This window comes from Molossus molossus, unplaced genomic scaffold (assembly GCF_014108415.1).
Source record: "Molossus molossus isolate mMolMol1 unplaced genomic scaffold, mMolMol1.p scaffold_m16_p_17, whole genome shotgun sequence".
NCBI lineage: Eukaryota > Metazoa > Chordata > Mammalia > Chiroptera > Molossidae > Molossus > Molossus molossus.
The window spans coordinates 68217160-68240891 of NW_023425352.1; the positions used below are offsets into that span (position 1 = coordinate 68217160).

The window sequence follows — 23732 nt, forward strand, 5'->3', positions numbered from 1 at the left end:
CTGGAAGTGGCAGAGGGCATGCTGGACCAGGGTTACTCTGAGCTGAGGTGAGGCTTGGCTGGGCGGGACGGTGGCCCTGCTCTGGGGCTCAGGGGGGCTGGGTCTAGCTGCAGGGAGGGACTTGGGGGCAGGAGAGGATTTTGCATGGGCAGGGAGAACACCACCAAACAGGAGCCCGCTGCTCGCAGAAGTAAGCCTGAGAGAGGACGTTCATTCCACATGTTTGGGGGTGTGTGCAGCATCCCTGAGGGTTCTTTGGGCATCCTGGCCTCCTGCCGGATGCACAAACCCTCTTTGTCCAGGGAAAAGCCCTTTCTCAGGTGGTGGCCAGTAGTGCTCCTCACTGAGACTCATCCCTGCTGAGCTCTGGGAAGAAAGGCCTGGGGCAGGGCCGCTGGTCACGGTCACCACAGTGAACTCTGCTTGCCGGTGACCAAAAGTCCACCTCACCCAGGAAACTGCTGCTTGGCTGCCATGACACGCCCAGGTCTTGCTGCCTGTGCATCACTGTCAGAGTAGCAGGAAGATCCCCTGAGTTTGCACTGAGACCCTGGAGCACTGGTCTCTCCCTTCCTGCCCCCACAGTGACTGGTCTCCTCCTTCATACTGAGCTTGGGGTCTGGGCTGGCTGCACGCCGCAGCAACAGCCACAAGGTCCACACCATCTTTCCACCAGCTGTGTAAGCGCAGAGCCTGGGGGCAACCTTGGGCCCCACTTGCACTCACTCCCTAAGGACCTGATGCTCCCTGCCTGCCCCTCCCGGAAATACTTCTTCTGCCTCACATGAGCCCAGCTCTCGGAGGGGCCATGCCAGGTTCTGGGGACTCAGCAGAACTCGGAGAGCCAGTTCCCCTGGGAACTCAACCCTCAGTCACCATCCCCACGCAGGCTGAGTGCGCGACCCCACAGGCACCTGGAAACCTTTCGCCCAGGCTCTGCCCACTCAGACTCACCCTTTGCCATGTGCAGCACAGGACCACCTTGCTTCCCTCTACAGGCCTCTTTCCTCCAGAGAGGGGAGCTGGGGGCCTCAGGGTCAAGTGGGGTCTGCTCAGATCCTGGAAAGTGAGCAGGCTTTTTCCTTTCCCTGGGGCTCAGCAACCAGTTCACCCTGCTAGTGGCCTGCTTATCCCCCAGCAGCTGCGTGAGGTTGAGATGTCAGCACCACCGTACAGTGGCTTGTCCTCCCCAGCCCTCAGCCTGCGAGCCCAGCCACATTGTCCAGCTCACCTGCCCTGTTCCCAGTCTCCTCCCTGGCTCTCTGAAACCCCTGCACAGAACCCTCCAGGGCTCCTCTCCGCCCCCAGGCCCTGACGTGGGGAGTGAGCTCTCCCCATGGGCTTCAGCTTCCCTTTAGTGCCCCCCAACTCTGGCCGTTCTCTCACTCGCCAGTCTCCAAAGCAGTCAGGATCTTTTATGAACCCACCCCTCCCTCAGCTGCCTGCAACACAAACTCCTCTCCATCCTTCAAGACCCATCATTGCAAAGCCCTCCCTCAATGTCCAGGCAGAATTCAGTTCCTGTGTCCTCTGTGGGTTCCTGTTATTGCATCTTTGGTCTAGGGGTCCACTTCCCCCACTAAAGTACAAAGGCAGGCCCCTTGGCACATTCATTTCTGCGTCCTCGGAGCCTCACCACAGGTCTGGCACAGACTAGAGCTCTGCACATGTTGGTTGAATGAGTGAGTGAGTGAGTGAGTGAGTGAATGAGTGAGTGAATGAGTGAGTGAGTGAATGAGTGAGTGAGTGAATGAGTGAGTGAATGAGTGAGTGAGTGAGTGAGTGAGTGAGTGAGTGAGTGAATAAGTGAGTGAGTGAGTGAGTGAGTGTATGAGTGAGTGAATGAGTGAGTGAGTGAGTGAGTGTGTGAGTGAATGAGTGAGTGAGTGAGTGAGTGTGTGAGTGAGTGAGTGTGTGAGTGAATGAGTGAGTGAGTGAATGAGTGAGTGAGTGAGTGAGTGAGTGTATGAGTGAGTGAATGAGTGAGTGAGTGAGTGAGTGTGTGAGTGAATGAGTGAGTGAGTGAGTGAGTGTGTGAGTGAATGAGTGAGTGAGTGAATGAGTGAGTGAGTGAGTGAATGAGTGAGTGAGTGAATGAGTGAGTGAGTGAATGAGTGAGTGAATGAGTGAATGAGTGAGTGAATGAGTGAGTGTGTGAGTGAATGAGTGAGTGTGTGAGTGAATGAGTGAGTGAGTGAATGAGTGAGTGAGTGAGTGAGTGTGTGAGTGAATGAGTGAGTGAGTGAATGAGTGAGTGAGTGAATGAGTGAGTGAGTGAGTGAATGAGTGAGTGAGTGAATGAGTGAGTGAATGAGTGAATGAGTGAGTGAATGAGTGAGTGTGTGAGTGAATGAGTGAGTGAGTGAATGAGTGAGTGAGTGAATGAGTGAGTGTGTGAGTGAATGAGTGTGTGAGTGAATGAGTGAGTGAGTGAGTGAGTGTGTGAGTGAATGAGTGAGTGAGTGAATGAGAGTGAGTGAGTGAGTGAATGAGTGAGTGAGTGAATGAGTGATGAGTGATGAGTGAGTGAATGAGTGAATGAGTGAGTGAATGAGTGAGTGAGTGAATGAGTGAGTGAGTGAGTGAGTGAGGAGGAGTGAGTGAGTGAGTGTGAGTGGTGATGAGTGAGTGAGTGAGTGAATGAGGTGATGCGTGATGAGTGAGTGATGAGTGAGTGAGTGAGTGAGTGAAAGTGAGTGATGGTGAATGAGTGAGATGAGTGATGGAGGGGAGTGAATGAGTGCTGATGCGTGAGATGAGTGAATGAGTGAGTGAGTGGTGAGTGAGTATGAGTGAATGAGTGAAGTGAGTGATGAGGATGGTGAATGAAGTGAAAGTGAATGAGGAATGAGGAGTGAGTGAGTGAGTGAATGAGTGAGTGAGTGAGTGAATGAGTGAGTGAGTGAGTGAATGAGTGAGTGAGTGAGTGAGTGAATGAGTGAGTGAGTGAGTGAATGAGTGAGTGAATGCATTCACATTCACTGACCATCAGATGCAGTGGTCAGCCGGGGGCTCCCTCCACGCCTGCCCCTGCCAGCACTGCACCCCACCCCCAGGGCCGCACCCAGCCCTGGCCCCCCTGCCTGGGTCCCATCAGGGCCCGAACTGCCCTTGGGAATAAAAGCACCTTGTCAAGTCTCACTGTAAATTCAAGCAAATCGAAATAGCTTGGATTCAAATGACCTATTCAAACCAGTTGTTTGTTACTCCTCCAACCAGGATGATTTCCCCGTCCTGCCTCTGCTCAGTCAGGTGAAACCCTTGGGAAAAAATAGCTGCAGTTTGCATGTTATGGAAATGATGGCTCCTTCGCAAGGTTAGGAGCAGAGCTCCCCCGAGTTTGACTACATTTCCATGAGGGGCGGGGCGGAGAGCTGGGGGCTGGAACCTTTCAGGGACTTCAGCCCGGGTGGGAAGGGGGACACGAGGTAATGCCCAAAGGGGCCGGCTTCTCCTTACCGCTGCAGTTTTTCTGCCGAGGAGGCTAAGAAGCCTTGGATCACCGGGGAGCATTTCCACCTCAGCCTCCGGGGGGCCGGCAGCTCACTGACCGAGTCGGCGCGGACCAGCTTCTTGCTGCTCCTCATCCTGCAGGCACAGGGGTGACCTGCAGCCCTGAGCGGGGGCTGCGGGCAGCGCCCTCTGCAGTCCGCTCGCCCTGCAGGTTCAGTGGGCGCGAGCTGCCCCCGACACCGCACTGATGCCGAGAGGGAGGCTCCGAGAGGCCCCCAGATTAGCAGGCGGCCGAGCGGGATTCCATCCAGTCCCACCTGACCCCAAAGCCGATTGTACTATTATTATGGAGTTTTCCTGCTTGACTACATCACACCTCTGACCATGATAAAACCTCGGGAGATAAATGGAAGCAATTGTGCTGTTCCGTCTGCAAGGGTGGGTTTGGGTTTTCAGAGACCCTAGAGTCCCAAATCGTGGAAGAAGTTTAGAACTTAGATTCCGGGAGAAGACTAGGAGAGAATGAGCAAAGTCAAAACGGAGGAAGGAAACGGTGCTTAAAGGTGGAGAAGCCCGGAGTAGGGCCAGTTCGGAAGCGAGGGAGAGAGACCCGCCCGAGAGGGTGGGAAGAGGTGCGACCCCGAGTCCTTCCCTCAGTGCGGGGCCATCCTCGGCCCACCCTGGACTCCAGACAAGCGAAGGGTTGATGGAAGCTTCCCTGGGTCGAAGCCCACGTTCCTTGCTAAGATTTCCCCAGGAAGCCTCCCCTAGCTGCGCTGATGGGCCCGCATGGCCCCTTCTGTCCACGGCTGATAGTGGACAGTGTCTCACGCAAGCTGGTTTGCACATTCATTTTTGCGGAGACACTTTCCACGCGAACGCGCCCGGTGTGTGGCGCCCCATGCTCCCAGGCCAGGCGTGGCAGCCCGGCTCTGGCTCGGGCCGCGGGGCCCGCCCCCGAGGCTCCCCGCCCCCACTCACAGGTGCTCCAGCAGGTGCTCCAGGCACTGCACCAGGACGATGCCGTCGAACGGGGAGTGCTCACACACCACGCCGCAGGTGCCGTCGCGGCCCACCACGAACTGCAACGAGGAAGCGAGCCCAGCTGACCCCTGGTGGAGCCACACCACCCGCCTCTGGCTCCGGGGGCCTGGCCGCGCCAGGGGTCCCTCCTCAAGGACGCGGCAGCAGTCTCTCCTGGGAAGAACGCCGCCAGGGCCTGCGAACGGGTCGCACCCAGCGCCGCCCTGTGCGACCTCCTTCCCAGGAAGGCCCTGGGCAGGGAAGGCGCAGCCACAGGTCCCTGGCCGAAGTGCCCCAGAGATCCCACAAGCTGTGCGCACCCAATTTCCCTCCGCTTCTCAGCCTGCGTCCCCTTCACAGCGCTGTCAGCCCCCTCCCTGGGCACTCTGAGTGATGACACGCCTGGTGGCACCGCTGATTTTATTCCAGGACCTAGACCAGTGGCCCCCATGGTAGGTGTTCAGTAATCTTGTTGGAGGACTGAACGAAAGATAATCCAGTTGGGACAGTGCACAGATTCCTAGGGAGACAGAAAAGCCCCCGTGACGGGGTGAGGAAAGGTGTGCTGGGGGTGCCCCTCACTGTGCCTGGGCTTGGTGCCAGGGACCCGGAGTCCAGCCTGCTGTGGGGGCGCCGGCGGGAGCTCCCGCAAGGCACTTCGCCTCGGGCCCCAGCGGGCTCTCTGAGCAGATCCTGCAGGGCAGCGCACTGGCCTGGCCTGAGGGCTGGGGGACGGGTATGGAAGGACCCTGGGCCCTGGAAATCCCTTGACTGCTTTCATGAGCCTGCCAGGCGGTAGCTAGCTGACGCGGAAGAGGGTCCCACCCTCTCAGAAGTGCTGGAAGGAAATAGGAAGGACAAGGGTTGGTTCCTAAAGCACAATCCAGATAAAGTAGGGCCACCTGTAGAGCCACACCTGTAGCTCGGCCAGCACAGGGGACACTCAGGACACAGTACCTACCAGCCATAACCCAACAAGCACGCGAACAAGCTACCGAGACCTTGACTGCCCCTGCTGCGGCACAGGGCACACACCCGAGCCAGCTGCCCGCGCCCTGCAGTGGCTCACATAGCTGCCCGAATCTCAGCTCCCCTCCTTCCCACTTCCCACAGAGTTGCTCTCGGAACTCATCCCTGCAGGCTCTCCTGGTTCCCCCCGTGTCCCCGACCCTCTGTCCTGTGAGAGCTCTCAGGCCTTTCGGTTCCGTCCACGAAGCCCGCTGGGCCTCTCCAGCTCACCTGACAATCTGCTCCTCCTTTGGAAAGAACCCGGAGCTGGGTACAGTCACCCACATGAGGCAGGGAGGGAAGGACTGTGCCCACTCACACATTCCTGCTTTTCTGTCCCTGTCGCTAAAAGAAAGGCAGGCCAACAGTGCCTTTTAAAAACTGCTACCAAGCCGCACTGGGGTTCAGGTCCTGCACATTCATTGTACCATTTCACTCCCACACCTGCTCCGGGCAAGGTTACAGCCGGCAGCATTGCCTGCGCGCTGGGAGTGGCAGAATGGGTATGCACACCCACGCAAAGGGGAACCTGCAGACGCAGGGGCCGGGAGAAAAACAAGCCTGGTGCTCATTACGTGTGAGCACGCCATCCCAAAGCACAGAGATCTCGGCCGCTGGTTAATAAGGTCACTGGAAAGTGTGGTGACCTTAAAACAAACATGATTAGGTTCAGGATTGGCACTGGGGGGACAGGAGGTAAGAACAGGAATGAGTGGCCCAACCCCGGCCTCATCCCCATCTGCACTGAGTGTTTTTCTCGAGGCCAGAGTGCGTGTCTGGTCTGGGCTGACATCACATGAATGAACACAATGAATTGTTTTATTTTGTTTTATGACTTTCCTGCTTTGGAGATGCTGGGCTGCCCTACTTTTCAGGGATGGAGGGAGGTGTGTCAAAATGGCCAGGCCAGGGTGACAGAAACTCAGGAACGCTGACCTCTCTGGGCATCAGATGTGATTCTTGCTGGCATGTTGCGAATTTGTTTGGGGGGAGCCCCTGGCATGTATATTATGGGAGGTGGGGAGTGAGCCCCACATCCGACCCAGAGGCCCCAGCTTGGCACAGGCTGCAGTGAGTTGGGGTGGGGTTTGGCCACTTGCTCCTGAAGAGTCCTGGGCAGTCCAGGGATGACACCAAGGCCACATCTCCAGCCCCTCAGCACCCTCGGCCCACAGGCAGCATCCTGGGCCACGTCCTCAGGGGAGGCTCACCTGCAGGGACTTGTCGTACCAGCGGTTGGCCCCGTTCTTGCTGCAGCCTCCACCATGGAGGAGCTGGAGCGCCCTGTTGGTGTCGCTGAGCTCCGAGCCCCCCGGGGTGTCCAGGCACACCAGGCAGACGCAGCGCTCGATCATGTCCAGCGAGTCCCGGTTGGTTGAGTCTGTGGGGCAGGCAAGCAAGGCCTTATCACCTGTTCCACTCGGGGCCTGGGGTCCCTCTGCACAGCCTCGCACGCCTCAGGCAGACACACAGACACCCATCTGGAGCCAGTCCTCACCCCTCCCCTGTCCCAATGGGGTTCTGGGAAGTCAGCCAGACTGTCCTGGGCCTCTGGACTAACCCCAGGGCCCCGCTCAGCCGGAGTCCCTCTCGCTGTGGCCAGTGCTGCCTCCAGAGGTGTGGTCTCTGGCCCTGCCCGCAGGGCGAAGGGAGCTGGGGTCGGGCCTTCTCACGGGCATCAGCCTCGAGCCAGGGGAGAGCGCCACCCCACCGTCCACCTGCACCCACACTCTGGCTCGCGGCATGTCTATCTGTCCTGAACGGCGGCTTCCAAACTTAGTTTCTGGAAATTTAAAACGAGTTCATTTCACATGGAAATCTGAAGTACGAGAGGAAGGGTGCTGTCCTCCGTGGCCCCGGCCACCCAGCAGTTCGGCCGATGCAGGGGCAATGGAGGGGCCAGCGGGACTCGTCAGGACAAATAGGTTACAGAGACTGAAAGCCACTGAGATGGGGGGGCATGTTGCCCAGGGAGCTGGACCCCTCCCCGAGGACACTGGGTCAGGGTTTCTCCGGGAGCAGAGCCAGGTCAGCCCGATGGCTGGCACAGGAAGGCTCCCAGAGCCTGCCCACAGGAACAGGGCTGGGCTCCGTCTCTTCTCCCAGTCGGGAGTCTTTGTGGTGGTGACTTTGTTCCTCCTCCACCTTCCCATACAGGGTGTGGCCTCAGGACCCGAGGGGAGGCTGCACATCGCCCAAGATCCAGACTCTTGGGCTGGATGCTGTGACAGGATCAGGGTCACCACTGCGACCCCAGCACCAGAATAGTACATGCGAGGGGAGGTGCGGGGTGTGGGAATTGGAGGCAGAGGGGCATCATGTGTCGGGGGTTGCTGGCTGCATATTGCGATACCCATTCTCCTTTTCGCCACAGAAACCTGGTTTTCAGCTTGGCACAGGGACAACCGGAAGTAAAGCTACATTGCCCAGCCTCCCTTACAACTGGGGGTAAGCTTGCGTCTAAATTCTACAAACCGGATCTACAAACACTACATAGTAGCTCCTGAGAAACCTCCTTAAAGGTCACTAGCACGTGCTCTTTGCCCTTCGTCCCGCCTCCCTCCCCCTCCCCCCTGCAGCACAGGCTGAGGCCCAGAGCGCTCTGTTCGTCTGTTTGGGGCCACTAGGGAGAGGACCACACCCTGGCAGTGAGCGGAAGAACCCTCACGGCCACGTGTCAGCTCTGAGCACTTCTGGCACACAGGAACGAGAGAAGAACCTCTGTGTTTTCAAAGCCACTGCTTCTTTGTTTTTTCTGTGGCCGTATCCACCCTCACATGTGGCTCATGACACTGGGTTCACTCTCCCGGCGCAGGCATTAGCCGGAGCCCAGGGGCTGCACCCTCGGCTGGCCACAGTCCTCTCTCATTTATTTAGCCCCTTGGGTTCTGTAGGTTTTTCAATCCTCATCAGAAGGCTGCTCTCTCGCTGAGTACTGGGGGCTGGCAGTTCTTTTCAGATGACCGCCAGCCCCGCCTTCCTCCCTCTTGTCTCAGCTCCAAGGCAGTCACTTGAGTGGTCCTGGTCCCGAGTGCTGGCCCTTCCGTCCCCTGTGCCCCTTGACTCTGAGCCCAGGTACACTGCCCCTCTCTGCTCCTGCCCTTCCCTTTCCCCGCTGGGATCCCAGTATCCTCTGAGTCAGGACACCCCTGTCAGAGCTCAGCTCTGGAGGCTTCTGTCCTTCCAGAGCCTCAGGCCAAGCATGATGCCCACCATCTGTCCAGTCACCGGGAACCTGCCCTCCTGAAGTCCGGGGAACATGTGGGAGCAGGCAGAGCTTCTACTTGCTTCCGGTCTCAGGCTCAGGGTCTCCTCAAAAACTCTGCTCACCAGCCCCGCCCTGCCCGTGGTTGGAGCCACGCCCAGCAGCACCTGCTCCAGGCAATGGGAGGCTGAGAGCCCACAGGCCGATGATGTCAGTGGGGAACCACATCAAGATGCCTGTCCTTTCTCCTGTGCATCTGGGAACCTGGAGTGGTCATAGATGCGGTCCTTGCCCTATCCTCTCTGGGTTCCTCCCTCACCCTGGCATGTGGCAAGTTCCCCTTGCTGGTGCTGTCGGCCTCAGTGAGGTGATAAGTAAGGCCGTCCCCTGGGTCTCCTCAACGCCAGCTGGGCACGCGATGCTAAGGCCGCCTGTGCTGTTCCCAGGCGATTCCTCCACGTTCATGAGACGTTTCCACAGTCTTCAGGAGAAAGGAGTTTCCAGTCCCGAGTTATCTCCTTCCTCCCTCTTTTTGAAAATTCTGGGGGAAGGAACTATCACTTAGAGCAGAACTTCTACTCTAGGAAGGAAGATGACCAGCAAGCAGCCCATTCTCTGCCGTCCATCCCTGCTTCCCGTCTGGAAGGATGAGGGTTTGGGAACTGCTGAACTTTCAGATGCCTCTGGATCCCTATGGGGCTAGAATGACTCATCACCTTCCACATGACCTCTTAGGCTCTCCTGCCTCAATCTGATGCCCTTCAAAGCTTTGAGCCTGCCCTGAGGTGCTAAGGATGAGTGAGACCCCAGAGACCCCATGGTGGCCCACCTTCCCTCTCCTCCTAAGTGCAGTGAAGTACCTGGCTCCCCTTTCAACCTGAAAGAGCTCCTCCTGCCCACCAGGTAGAAACCAAACTACTTCTTCCTCCTCCTCCTCCTCCTCCTCCTCCTCCTCCTCCTCCTCCTCCTCTTCTTTAACACAGCTCCTGGGCTCCAGGGCTAGCCTCTGCTGCCCCTCAGGGCTCAATCCCCCTGACTCTTTGCATGGGTCTTACACCAGCCTCCTGCCACTCCCTGGGCACCTGTGCACCCCTATGCAGGCTGTCCCCAGGGTGGGGGCCCTCCTCCCACTCTGTCTATCAAAGCTCTGCTTGTAGAACCCCGTCCAGCTCCCTGACCCTCTAACAGCGCTGGCCTTATGTCCAGGCATAGTGGGAGCAGACAGACAGACACCTGGAGCTGCGTATGGACTAGGCACCATTATCATCCCCACTCACAGTGAGGAACAGAGGAGCTACATGTCCTACCTAAAGTAACCCAGTAGGGAGCTGAACTTGACCCACACCTAATGCCAAGGCTTAGATCCGCAAGGAGTGGTAGGACGGGGAATATGGACTTCACCTAGCAACAGCAGGGGGCCACTGAGGATCTGGGCAGAGGTTGATGTGGTCAGAGAGTCTAGGTTGCTGAGCAGCTTGGGAAGGGCCTGGGCCCGGAGGCCGGACAAGGGGCAATGAGCAACCCCAGTGCTGCCCTTGGCCCCGTTGGCCACGTCTCAGCAAGTTCTGAGAGCCCAGGTTTGGAATCTGCCTACAGCGCGGTTTCCTTAGGAACAGGTCTAAGGCCAAGGTGGGGTGCGAAGGCTGCAGGTCCCCGGGAATCCAGCCAGAGGCCTGGCAGAGCCTGTGGGTAGGAAACGGAGGCTTGGCACACTCCTTCCCAGCGAGGCAGCAAAAAGGACAGCTTCCCAGGCACCAGCCCCCCCCCCCCCGACAGAAGAGGGGCTCCTGGGAGGGGCTGAGCCACCCCTGCCCCGCATGCTGGCTGGCAAGGCCCTGGAGCTCCGGGCCAACCAACAGGAACCCGGTCCTGGCTCATTAGACAGAGTGAAATGGGAGCAGGACAGCCAAATGGGCATGTCAGGTGGCCTTGCAAATGAACTCCCTGCATACAAGGAGCTGATCGGTCAAATGCTGACAAGTTTATCGTGTCAGGCAGAAAATAAACTATAGCCAAACTCATTCACCATGACTCTGGCTCAAATGTGATGGAAACATGGAGCGGTGGGCTGGAGGCACACGGCAGGGGCTGTTTGTCTTGTGACATCGTCATCGAGCGCAGGGATAATGTGGTAAATCAATCTTCCTCAAGGAGCCCCTGCTTAATAGTGAGAAGTCGGAGTTGGATAATAGGAGGAGCCGACTCTGCCGCCCACGCCTGCGGAGTTGACAGCTTTGGTGATGTAGGAACTCCAGAGGCCACAGGACCTTGGAGGGCCCTGCAGCTCTGCTGGAGGCAGGAAAGCTTACAGGCTGTGACTAACGTGAGCAAAACGAAGATCAGCACAGCACCTCTGCCTTTGGCGGTGTGCAGAAGACTCAGGTGCCACACACACAAGCGAGCACGCGCACACAGCATTCTCTGAGACACTTATTTGCTCTGATCTATTCCCTGGGAAGTTGGCCTGGGTCAGCCTTATACAGTCTGGGGAGATGGAGGCAACTAGAACATTCTCAGAGGCTTCTAGTTTCTAAACCATTGTCAACTCCATCTGAGCATCCTTCCTCCTCGGATGAAGGGATCATGTCTCCCTTGGGAGGGAAATCTGCCAGCACATATCCCATATACTTCTCTACTCTGTGGCTTATGGGGTTATCTTTATGAGTCACATCTTCATGGGTTATGAGAATTCTAAGAAATGTATTTCTTGCTCAATTATACATGGTTTTTGCAAATCAGATCTGCTTTGACTTGAGTTACAATGTCCTCTTTAAAAATCTCAAGAAGGAGATGCCTGGCTGGTGTGGCTCAGTGGACTGTGCATCGCCCCACAGAGTGAGAGGTGCTGGTTTGATTCCCAGTCAGGGCACATGCCTGGGTTGTGGGCTCGGACCCCAGGAGGGGGTGGGTAGAAGGCAGCCGATCGATGTTTCTCTATCATTGATGTTTATATGTCTCTCCCTTCCTCTCTCTCTAAAAAATCAATAAAAGCATATATATATATATTTTTTTTAAAAAAGCTCAAGAAGGAGGATACTTATGATTCTAGGAATATCAAGTGGATTTTTCCCTATTCTTCCCACTAAAAACTCTGGATATTATATTTAAAACAAACATAGAAGACCCTGAAAGATGGAAAGAGGAAGGCAGAGTTACTAAGAACCTCACAACCAAGGAACACATGATAGTGGTTTCCCTGGCTGTGATGGACCAAATTATGTCCCTCTCCCTTCCCCCAAGTTTATATGTTGAAGCCCTACCCACAATGTAACTGTAGAAACAGGGTCTTTAAAGAGAGTTAATAAATATTTTTTCCTAAATTCTCTCAAACAAACAGCACCTGGCCTCAGCAAGCCCCATACCTCTAGCTAACGGGCCCCAGGCCTAGAACTAGAAGCAGCCAGGCTTGGTTCACAGCTTGGCTTTGAATGGGCACCTCCGAGACCAGCACAAGAAGCAGCCAGCTGTAGATTGTTTTGTAGCTTATGCCTGGTAGTCCCAGGTGGAACACAGGCAGAGGCTGACCTCTCCCCAGAGCCAGCACACCCAGTGGACAGCTTCAGACCATGGTGAAGCACCACCACCCAACCACCTCCACAAGTGACACACTCAAGGAGTGGATTAAGTGTGTATCAGACCCCTGCTGAAGTTAAGTCTTGCTCTGTGTGGTGGGCCCTGAACAGATGATCCTCCATTGTAGTCAGAGGTCAGTGGGCACAGACAGTCCTTGTAGCTGATCAGCCTGAGTAAATCCCTCCCATTGATGTGCCAGCAGTAATCAGGACTCAATTACAACAGAAAGGTAGACAGTTCACACTAGGGGTACACCTCGAGGGCCCAGCTGGGGAGACCAGGGAGGCTGTGCTACTGGTCCCTACAGGACACTGACTATAATAGGTCACCCTAGGAAGCCTAAGAGACATAGCAACTCTGCCTGATACATAGAAAGAATCACAGGCAAGCAGCCAAAATGAGGAGACAAAGAAACATGTCCCAAATGAAAGAACAGAAAAAAACTCCAGGAAAAGAATGAAATGAAATGGAGATAAGCAATCTAACAGATGCAGAGTTCAAAACACTGGTTATACGGATGCTCAGTGAACTTAGTGAGAATTTCAAGGAACTTAGTGAGAATGTCAAGGAACTTAGTGAGAACCTCAAGACCCATAAAACAAGACCAATCAGAAATGAAGGATGCACTAACTGAAATAAAGAATAATTTACAGGGAATCAAAGGTAGAGTAGCTGAAGCTAAGAAGCAAACCATTCCTGGTTGGTCGTGCGGGTGGCAGCCACTCGATGTGTCCCTTCACGTCGATGTTTCTCACTCTCTCTCCCTTCCTCTCTCTCCCTCCCACTCTATCTGTACAAAAAATATCCTCGGGTGAGGATTAAAAAAAAAAAAAGAAGAAGCAAACCATTCATTTGGAATATAAGGAAGCAAAAAACACCCAATCAAAACAAAGAATCAAAAAATGAGAATAATGTAAGGAGCCTCTGGGACAACTTGAAACATACCAATATTCACATCATGGGGTGTCAGAAGGAGAAAAGAGAGGGCAAGAAATTGAAAACCTATTTGAAAAAAATAATAACAGAAAACTTCTTTACCTTGATGGAGGAAGCAGACATACAAGTCCAGGAAGCACAGAGTGTCCCAAACAAGATAAACCCAAAGAGGTCCACAGCAAGACACATCATCATCAAAATGCAAAAGCTTAAAGACAAAGAGAGAATCTTAAAAGCAGCAAGAGAAAAGCAGTTAGTTACCTACAAGGGAGCTCCCATAACATTGTCAGTCGATTTCTTAGAAGAAACTTTGCAGGTCAGAAAGGAGTGGCAAGAGATATTCAAAGTAATGAAAAGCAACGACTTACAACCAAGATTACTCTATTCTGCAAAGCTATTGTTTAGAATCGATGGATATATAAAGAGTTTCCCAGATAAGGAAAAGCTAAAGGAGTTCATCACCACCAAATCAGTATTTTATGAAATGTTGATGAGTCTTTTTGAAGAAGAAGAAAAACAAAAATATGAACAATAAAATGGCAATAAATACATATCTATCAACAATTGAATCTACAAACCAAATGAGCAAGCAGAACAGAAACAGACTCATAGATACAGAGAACATTTTGTTGGTTGCCAGATAGGAGGGGACTGGGGAGATTGGTGAAAAAGGTGAAGAAACTAAGAAGCACAAATTGTTGTTAGACTTATGGACCTCAAAGGGAAGTGGGGAGGGAGGACAGGAAGAGATAAGCCAAAGAACTTATATACATTTATGTATAACCAATGGACACAGACAATAGTGTGGGGAAGGCAGGAGGGGGATGGAAGCGGGGAAGAGGAGGTCAATGGGGGGAAATAAGGGGACATCTGTAATACATTGAGTAATAAAGATAAGTTTTTTAAAAAAGAGTTAATTAAGGTTAAATGAGGTCATAAGGGTGGGGCCCTAAACTGATATGCCTGTTGTCCTTCCTGAGAAGAGAGAGGCACCAGGGATGTGTGTGCAAAGAGCAAAGGCCATGGAGGGTGCAGTGACATGGTGATCATCTGCAAGCCCGCGAGAGCAGCCTCAGGAGAAACCAACCCTGCCTACACCTTGATCTGAAATGTCTGTTGTTTAAGCCACTGAGCTTTTGGGTTTTCTGTTTTAGAAAACTTCGGACTGGGGGCTGATGTAGGCAGCAACATAAAAGCACAAACAAGTGTGGAGAAAAAAAAAGAAGAGTCTGATAAAAACCTGTTCTCTTTAGCCAAAGGACCATGTAAGGAACAGACTAGCAAGACAGAAAACTTTTAGATAATAATCTACTCCACTCACCCCCTTGCCAGCAAATAGAAAGTGGAGAGCATAGACTTCTAGCATCACCAGTCTGTAACGAGGCCTCTCTTCTTGGGTGGTTTCAGAGAAGGCATGGTCTCAAATGGAAGCTGGGACTTCCATCCCCATTGGGCACCACCACCGTGTCCCCCCACACCACCACAGCTTTAGTAGAGACCAGGTGGGGAGATTAAATTCCTACCCCCCACCAGTAACAAAGAGTACCCTCCCTTGGCATGTCAACATAGACTACATGAAGAACCTGAATTTCTACACCCACTCGACTGTAACACGGCAGCACCTACGCCTGCCCCTGCTGGAGCCGTGTCAGAAGAAAACAACAAAACAAAAGGTTTAACTAAGGTCCAGAGTCTCAGGACATATTATATCCAGGTTTCAATAGAAAATCACTCGTCATACCAAAAACAAGGGAAATCTCAAATTGAATTTAAGAAGACAGTCAGCCCTGGCTGGTTTGGCTCAGCGGTTAGAGCGTCGGCCTGCGGTCCAGAGAGACCCGGGTTCGGTTCCCACTAAGGGCACGTACCTGGGTTGCAGTTTGTCCCCGGCCCTGGTTGGTCGTGTGGGTGGCAGCCAGTTGATGTGTCCCTTTCACGTCAATGTTTTTCTCTGTCTTCCTCTCTCTCCCTCCCACTCTATCGGAACAAAAAATGGAAAAATGTCCTCAGGTGAGAGTAAGAAAAAAAAAAGACAATCAGTAGATGCCAACTGAGATGACAGAAATGTTAGAATTATTTGACAGATATTTGTAAATTGGCCATCATAAAAATGCTTTATAAAGCTATGATGAACATATTTGAGACAAATAGGGGGAAAAAAACAGAGTCTCCACAAAGAAATAAAAAATAAGAAGGAGATCCAAGAAGGCGGTGGAGCCTGTGGACTTGTACTCGCCTCTTCCCGGGACTGAATTACACTTAATATTTAGAACACTCATCCTGAACAACCACTGAAGCCTAACTGAACAGAAGCCTTTTAACCAAGGATTTACAGAAGATGCCACACAGAGACTGGTAGAAAGGGCAGAGATGCACAGAAGTCTGGCGCGAATCCCACGCGCGGCGGCTGAGATTTGGGGGGGATGTCTCAGCTGCTGATTCCCCCTGAGGAATTAGCTGCCCAGCCCAGAGCACCAGAGCCAGGAAGAGGTGCCCATATAACAACGTCTGGCTGTGAAAATCATCAGGGAGTCTGTCTGCCAGGGAGAGATTGAGTCTGCGAGAGACCAGGCACCCTCTTAAAGGTCCAACGCACAAAATCTCATTTGCAGCCACTCAGCCTGGCTCCAGTGAAGGGGAGCAGAGCAAACTACAGTCATGTGAGGAGAGATGGGGGTTCTGCGGCTCTGGGGAGAGAGCTAAAGGGGCAGCTGCCGGGATCCCTGTGCCAGGTCCCTCTCCCCCATGGCACAGCCATCTTTCTTGGGTGTGCCCCTCCTCGGGCACCAGCCTGGAGGAACACAATAGTGCCACCCTCTGGACTCCTTGCTGCCCCACCCTGCCAAGCTCACACCTGAGGAGGGGTCAGCTGCCTGGTGTTGAGGTCTGGGCAGACTCCAGGGTGTCAGTAACTGAGTTGTGTGGCTCTGGGGCAGGGGCCATTCCAATTCCTCGGAGCCTGACTGGTGCCTCTCCCTCACCTAAGATCCAACAGCCCCACCCTCTGGGCTAGTGGCAAACCCACCTCCCTAACTCCTGGCGTCCCTGCGGTGTTCTGACCCTAAAGGCAGTCGAGGTAGAAACTGAGACAGATTAAGTTGTGTAGATGTGGGACGGGGGCCATGTCCCCCACCTTCCCACAAGCCTGACTGGCACCTCCTCCTCACAGAAGATCCACTAGCCCCGCCCTCCAGACTCCTGGCAGCCCTACGCTGCTGAGCTCAGATTCTTCAGGAAGTCCCAGCAGAATCTGGGTCAGACTGAACTGTGTGGCTCCAGGAGCCATTTTCCCTGACATGCCCAACAGGTGCAAAGCTCTCCCTTTATATGGCCAAACTGTGGTCTGTTTGGCTTGATAAACTCTGCTGGCCTTACCCTGATGACTCCCTGAGACCCTGCCCCCAGAAAGGTCTGTGGGCACCTGGTGGTGGGCAGCTAGACTTGGCATACACTGGGACTTTTGCTGAGTGGCCTCAGACCCAGCACTGGCACCAAGTTTGACCATTCTTTTTTTTTTTTTATCCTCACCCGAGGACATTTTTCAATTTTTGGTTCAGATAGAGTGGGAGGGAGAGAGAGGAAGTGAGAGAGAGAGAAACATCGACGTGAAGGGACACATCAAGTGGCTGCCACCCGCACGACCAACCAGGGCCGGGGACAAACTGCAACCGAGGTACGTGCCCTTAGCGGGAACCGAACCCGGGTCTCTCTGTACCGCAGGCCGACACTCCAACCGCTGAGCCAAACCGGCCAGGGCCTGGCACCAAGTTTGTACCTGTATCAATCTGGTGTATAATAAAGCTAAAAATGTTTAAATAAAATAAAATAGCAACAGTTTTCCAGCTTAGTACAACCATCGGAACATAAGCCCAATAAAAGAGATTTAATCATGAGTATAGAATACTCTCCTCTCTACAGCTTCCCACTACATCAACAGGCTCAGTGCAGTAACAGTGAATCAGGGCAAAGAGGGGAAAGGGATGCATGGTGATGGAAGAGACTTCACTTGGGGTGGTGCACACACAACACAATACACAGATGATGTATTGTACACTTGTACCCCTGAAACCTATATAATTTTATTAACCAGTGTCACCACAATAAATTCAATGTGAAAAATTTAAAAGGTAAATGATAATTTTAGAACTAAGAAATAAAATAGCCAATATAAAAAGGTCAGTGGATGGACTCAACAGCAGAATGTAAGGGGCAGAGAAAAGAATTAGTGAACTTGGAGATTAAAGCAATTTAATTAGCCAATCTGAACTGAGGGAAAATAGACTATTAAAAAAAGGAACAGCCCTGGCCGGTTTGGCTCAGCGGTACGGTCCTGAGAGACCCGGGTTCGGTTCCGGCTAAGGGCACGTACCTCGGTTGCAGTTTGTCCCCAGCCCTGGTTGGTCATGCAGGTGGCAGCCACTCGATGTGTCCCTTTCACGTTGATGTTTCTCTCTCTCTCTCTTCCTTTCTCTCCCTCCCACTCTATCTGAACAAAAAATGTCCTCGGGTGAGGATTAAAAAAACGAACAGAGCCAAAGGGATCTATGGGACAAAAGATCTAACAGGGCAGGAAAGTACTAATAGAAGAATGGCTGGAAACTTCCCAAACTGGGCAAAAGACATAAACCTAAAGATTCAAGAAGCTCAGCTAATCTCAAACAGAACAGATTCAAAGAAATCCACACCAAGGCATATTATAATCAAAGTTCTGAAAACTAAAGACAAAGAAAAAAATATCTGGAAAGCAGAGAGATAGAAATAAGACTTTATCTATACAGAAAAATAAAAACATTTAAAATGACAGCGTATTTCTTGTCAGGAACCATGGAGGCTGGTGGGAAGTGGTGTGATCTTTCTCAAGTGCTGAAAGTAAGGAACTGTCTCCCCAGAATCTACATCAAGCAAAACATTCTCCAGGAATAAAGGGAATGAAAACGTTCTCAGATGAGGAAACTCTAAGAGAATTTGTCCCCAGGATTCTTTTTTTTTCTTTTTTGATTTTAGAGACAGAGGAAGGAAGAGGGAGAGAGAGATAGAAACATCTATTGGCCCCTCCTGCACACCCCCGACTGGGGATCTGGCCCATAACCTGGGCATGTGTCCTGACCAGGAATTGAATTGGCGGTGCATGGGTCAGCACTCAGCCACTGAGCCACACTGGTGGGGCAAAGAGAGAGAGAGGTGGGGCAAAATCGATGTGAGAGAGACACATTGATTGGTTGCCTCCTGCACGACCCTGATGGGGCCGGGGACAAACTGCAACCGAGGTTCATGCCTTTGACTAGACTCGAGCCTGAGACTCTTTGGTCCACGGGCTGAAGCTCTAGCCTCTGAGTCAAATCGGCCAGGGCTCTGTTCCCAAGATTCTTAGTAAACAAAGTTTTATTCTCTTTTTGAATTTTTTTCAATTATATTTTACTTTTGAAACAAAAAAATATAACACTGCCTGATGTGGTTTTAAATTTATGTTGGAGGAAATAGTTAAGACAATTATATTGTAATTGGAGGAGAGTAAAGAGTGGTAAACTTTCTACACTTCCCTGGAAGTAGCTAAATGTTAACACTTGTAGACTATGATAAATTATGCACACACATATATATAAGGTAATACCCATAGAAACCACCAGGAAAAAGCTATACAAACAGATAGACTGAAATCACTGCAGATAAATTTAAACCGAATTCTAGAAAATGTTCAAGTAACCCATAGGAAGGCAGGAAAGAGAAAGCAAGAACTAAAAAGAGAAAACAAAAAATAAAATGGCAGAATGAAACCCCAGCATATCAATAATTACATTGACAGAAATTGACAAAGCAGATTAAAACATGTCACGTGCTATCCACAAACTCACATCAAATATAATGATGTAAGTTGGATGAAATTAAAAGAAAGGAAAAAAGATATATCAAACAAACATTAATCAAAAGAAAGGAGTGGCTATATCAATATCAGATTAAGTAAACTTCAAAGTAAAGAAAATTACACAGACATTACATGTAAAGAAATACCAAGAAGATGTGACAATTCTAAATGTGCATATATCAAACACACTACAAACATGTGAAGCAAAAACTGGCAGAACTGAAGGGAGAAATAGACAAATCACAACTGCATTTGAAGACTTCAACACCCCTCTCTTGGTAATTGATAGAACAGCTAGGCAGAAAGTCAGCAAGGATATAGAAAAACACGACACAATCAATCACCAGCATCTAATTGACATTTATAGAGCACTCCGCACAACGGCAGAACACATATTCTTTTCAAGTTCCGTGGGACATGTACGCCAGGGTAGACCATACCGTAAGCCATAAAACACCCTCAACAAACTGACAAGAATTGAAATCCTACAAAATGTGTTCTCTGACCATTGGAATCAAAGTAAAATTAAGTAAAAGAAAAAGTTCCAAATATTTGAAATCTGAACAGCACTCTTCCAAATAATCTATGGGTCAAAGAGGAAGTCTTAAAGAAAATTTTCTAAAAATGAAATGAATGAAAATAAAAGTACACCTTATCAAAATGTGTGAGGCACAGCTAAACCATGGTTGAGAGAAAAAAATGTACGACACAAATGATGATGTTAGAAAAGAGGAAAAGTCTCAAATGAATAATAGTTCTCACCTCGAGAACCTAGAAAAAGAATACAAAACAAACACAAAGCAAGGAGGAAGACAATCAATGAGATTGAAAACAAAACAGACAAAAAATAGAAAATCAATGAAAAGAAAGCTGGTTCCTTTAAAAGATTAATCAAATCTCTAGCAAGTCTAACAACACCACCAAGAGAGAGAAGACACATCAGGGTAAAACAGAGAGGTTGCTACAGACCCTGCACACATCAAAAGGATAATCAGGAAATTCTATGAACAACTCTACAGACATAAATTTGACAACTTAACTGAAATGGACCAATCTCTTGAAAAGTATAAACTACTATAATACACTAAATATAAAATAAAAAATTTATATAATTATATAACTATTAAGGAAATTGAACTTGTAAGTTTAAAACTTCTGAAAAAGAAAATTTCAGGCCCAGATGGTTGCACTGGAGAATTCTACCAAACATCTAAAGAAGAATTAACACCAGTATACACAATTTCCTTTGGCTATTATAAGAGAAGGAAACAATTCCCAATTCAGTTTACGAATCCCGTGTTACCCTGACACCAAAATGAGACAAAACACACACACAACTACAGACCAGTAATCCTCGTGATATAAAAACAAAAATACTACAATATATAAGCAAATAGAATTAAGCAATATATAAAGAGTTAGATTCCATGACTAAGTGGGCCTTCTTCCAGGGATGTAGGGCTGGTTCAATGTTGGAGGACCACCAATGCAATCCATCATGTTAACAGACGACCAAAAAATGTGTGATCATATCAGCTGATGCAGTGAAAGTATTTGACATCATTTAACATCTACTCATAATGAAATCTCAAAAAACTAGAAATGGATGGGAATTTCCTCACCTTCATAAAGAGCATCTACAAAAAAGCCTATAGGTAACATCACACTTAACGTGAAAGATTGCATGCCTTCCCCTAAGATCAGGAGCAAGGAAGGATAGCCCCCCTCTTACCAAAGCTATTCAGCATCATACCAGAAGCTCTGGCCAGTGCAACAAAGCAAGAAAGGGGAGAAGAAGGAATCACCAGTTTAAATGAGCAATGTGATATTTTAAAACTTTAGAAAAAGGAAAATCTTTGGGACCTAAGGCTAGGCAAAGAATCCTTAAACTTGACACCAAATAAGAATCTGTAAGAGGGAAATTTGATAAACTGGACTTCATCCAAATGAAAACATTTATTCAGTGATGTATCTTATTAGGAAGGTGAGAAGACAAACTACAGATTGGGAGAAAATATAAAGCCATGTATCTGCCCTGGCCCGTTTGGCTCAGTGGCTAGAGCATCGGCCTGCGGACCAGAGAGTCCTGAGTTCGGTTTCCACTAAGGGCACGTACCTTGGTTGCAGTTTGGCCCCAGCCCTGGTTGGGGTCGTGTGGGTGGCAACCACTCAATGCGTCTTTCTCACATCAATGTATCACTATTGTGATAACGTCTGTACCTGGACCATGTCAAAGGAGTGAACTGCTGGCACCTGCAGCAACTTGGATGAATCTCCAGAGAATCATGCTGAGTGGGAGAAAAGGCCAATCTCAGGTAACATACTGTCTAATTCCAGTCGTAAAACATTCTCGCCCTGGCCGGTTTGGCTAAGTGGTTACAGTGTCGGCCCGTGGACCACTGAGTCGTGGGTTTGATTCCACCCGCACGACACCAACCAGGGCTGGGGACAAACTGCAACAAGGTACGTGCCCTTAGTGGAAACCGAACTCAGGACTCTCTGGTCTGCAGTTTGATTCCAGTCAAGGGCAAGTACCTTGGTTATAGTTCAATCCTCGGCCCTGGTCGGGGTTCTGCAGGAGGGAGCCAATTGATGTCTCTCTCACGTCAATATTTCTCCCCCCCCCCGAAGATAAATGGAAAAATATCCTCGGGTAAGGTTTAAAAAATAAAGAAACAACATTTTTGAGCCCTGGCTGGTTTGGCTCAGCAGTTAGATCATTGGCCCTTGGACCAAAGAGTCATGGGTTTGGTTCTAGTCAAGGGCAAGCACTTTAGTTTGGTCCCAGGCCCTGGTCGGGGTCATGCAGGAGGCAATCGATGTGTTTCTCTCATGTTCATGTCTTCCCTTGCCCAACCCCCAACTCGATCTGAAGATAAATGGAAAAATATCCTCAGGTGAGGATTTAAAAAACAAAACAAAAAACATTTTTTAAATAATACAGATGAGTGGTTGCCCAGGGATAAGGAGGGGGAGGAGGAGGGGGGAGGGCATGTGGCTATAAAGTGAAAGACATGGTCTTTGTGGGGCTGGAAATGTCCTGCATCTTAAGGGTCTCCGTGCCGGTGGCCTGGTCGCGATGCTGTACTAGAGTGTGGCAGATGTTAGCACTGGGCAGGGAAAGGGTACAGTCAGGATTGTTTCTTACAAAGACACACGCATCTGCAATCATCCCCAAATGTGCTTACAGTCATTTAATAAAATAAAATAACTCAAGAGCCAAGAACTGCTCCCCCCACTGTGCTCCACCCGCCCTTCCCAGGAAGGCCAAGGTGAAGAGCTACCCTACTTCTAGAATCGGGGGAGGGGGGCGAGTAAAGACAAGCAGGAGCTACCACAAGCACCTCCCAGCTGCCTGGTACCCCAAATGCCATTGTGCTGTCCAGGTTCATGGAAAGTGAAGGCCAAAGAAATGGCAACCAAGGAGAAATGAAAGAAGAGAGGTGTCCGTAGTCTACGCACACAGGGCCGTGGACGTGGGGGACCGAGGGAAGCAGGATAGCATCCCGGAGCTAATAAAGTTAGGGTTCCACGCAAGGAACACAGGCCCTTCAGTCTAGGGCCACGGCCACTGTCACTGACTGACAGATAGTGCCCGTCACTGACCGCATGGGCAGTGCCCATCCAGCAGGTGCCTATTTCCAGTTCACTAGATGTTTCTGGAGAGGTTGTGTCTCCAGAGTGTTCCCCCAAACCTAATACAGGTACCTTTAGCAAACGCCCTCTCTGCCGCTGCACCCCTTTGTCTTATCTACAGGAGAACGCAGGTCAAGGCCAGGCCTCTGGCCCTAGACCACATGCCCCTGCCGTGTGGATGCTCTGGCCATACAGTCTTCATGCTCCCATGTGGGGAGGGAGGCATTGGCTCAAGACACCCCCCCACCCCAGGAAAAAAACAGCATTCAAGAGCCCAGGAGATATTTCTGGGCGAATTGAATCAGAGAGGTTGTTAATGTGTAATTGGTTTAAAATCAGCAGACTTGCCTACCTCTGGATGACAATATGTAAATAGCAAGACGCCCGCGCTGAGTGGCTCCTGCAAACCACGGCAGAGCTTCTGCAGATGCGGCGCCTTCTGCCAGCCCCGAAAGCCGTCTCCCGCGCCGACTGGGGCAAATGTGCCGGGCTGTGTAAGCGGGGGCATCTGTCTCCAGGGCTGCTGGCAGCATCTCCACGGCAGCCCGGGAAAGCCAGCGGCTGGCGGGCGGGCGGCCTGAGCTGGCTATCCTTCTCCCACAAATTGACAAGCGCTGTAGTCTTCCAGACTCGGGGCCAAATGTCTAATTACATTTCCAGGCCGGGATAACAGTGTTGGCTCCTCCTGGGGTCAGGAAGCCACAGCTCGGTGGGAGGACGGTCCTCAGAGGATATGAACATCCCTCCCAAGGCCCCAACTCCTCTGTCTGCCTGCCAGGCCCTGCAGAGCTCAGACCTGGGGTGCAGACGCCTTTGGGTCAGTCCCAGCTCCGCAGCTGACACCTCTACGGGGGGGTTCCCTGGACCCGTGGAAGACACAGCCTCCTCCATTCCATGGGGGTACAATTCCCCCTCGTGGGCCACATAATGAGGACCTAGAGCACAGGGACAGAGTGCCCAGGACAGGAACCAATGTCAAGGGGGACCTCCATGCGCAGAAGCTGCTAACATCTGAACAAGGGGGTCCCAACCTGC

At 51.2% G+C, this 23732-nt stretch overlaps 1 protein-coding gene across 1 annotated transcript in view; it reads right to left on the minus strand.

The window, feature by feature from the left end:
• CHAT (choline O-acetyltransferase) overlaps window positions 1-23732 on the minus strand; it is a 65725-nt gene that overhangs the window by 17504 nt on the left and 24489 nt on the right. Inside the window, exons 8-10 of the mRNA XM_036264857.1 lie at window positions 6696-6865; window positions 4435-4535; window positions 3460-3588 (exon numbers count right to left, since the gene is read on the minus strand). Of these exons, the coding sequence (XP_036120750.1) occupies window positions 3460-3588; window positions 4435-4535; window positions 6696-6865 (400 nt within the window). The remainder of the gene's footprint in view (window positions 1-3459; window positions 3589-4434; window positions 4536-6695; window positions 6866-23732) is intronic.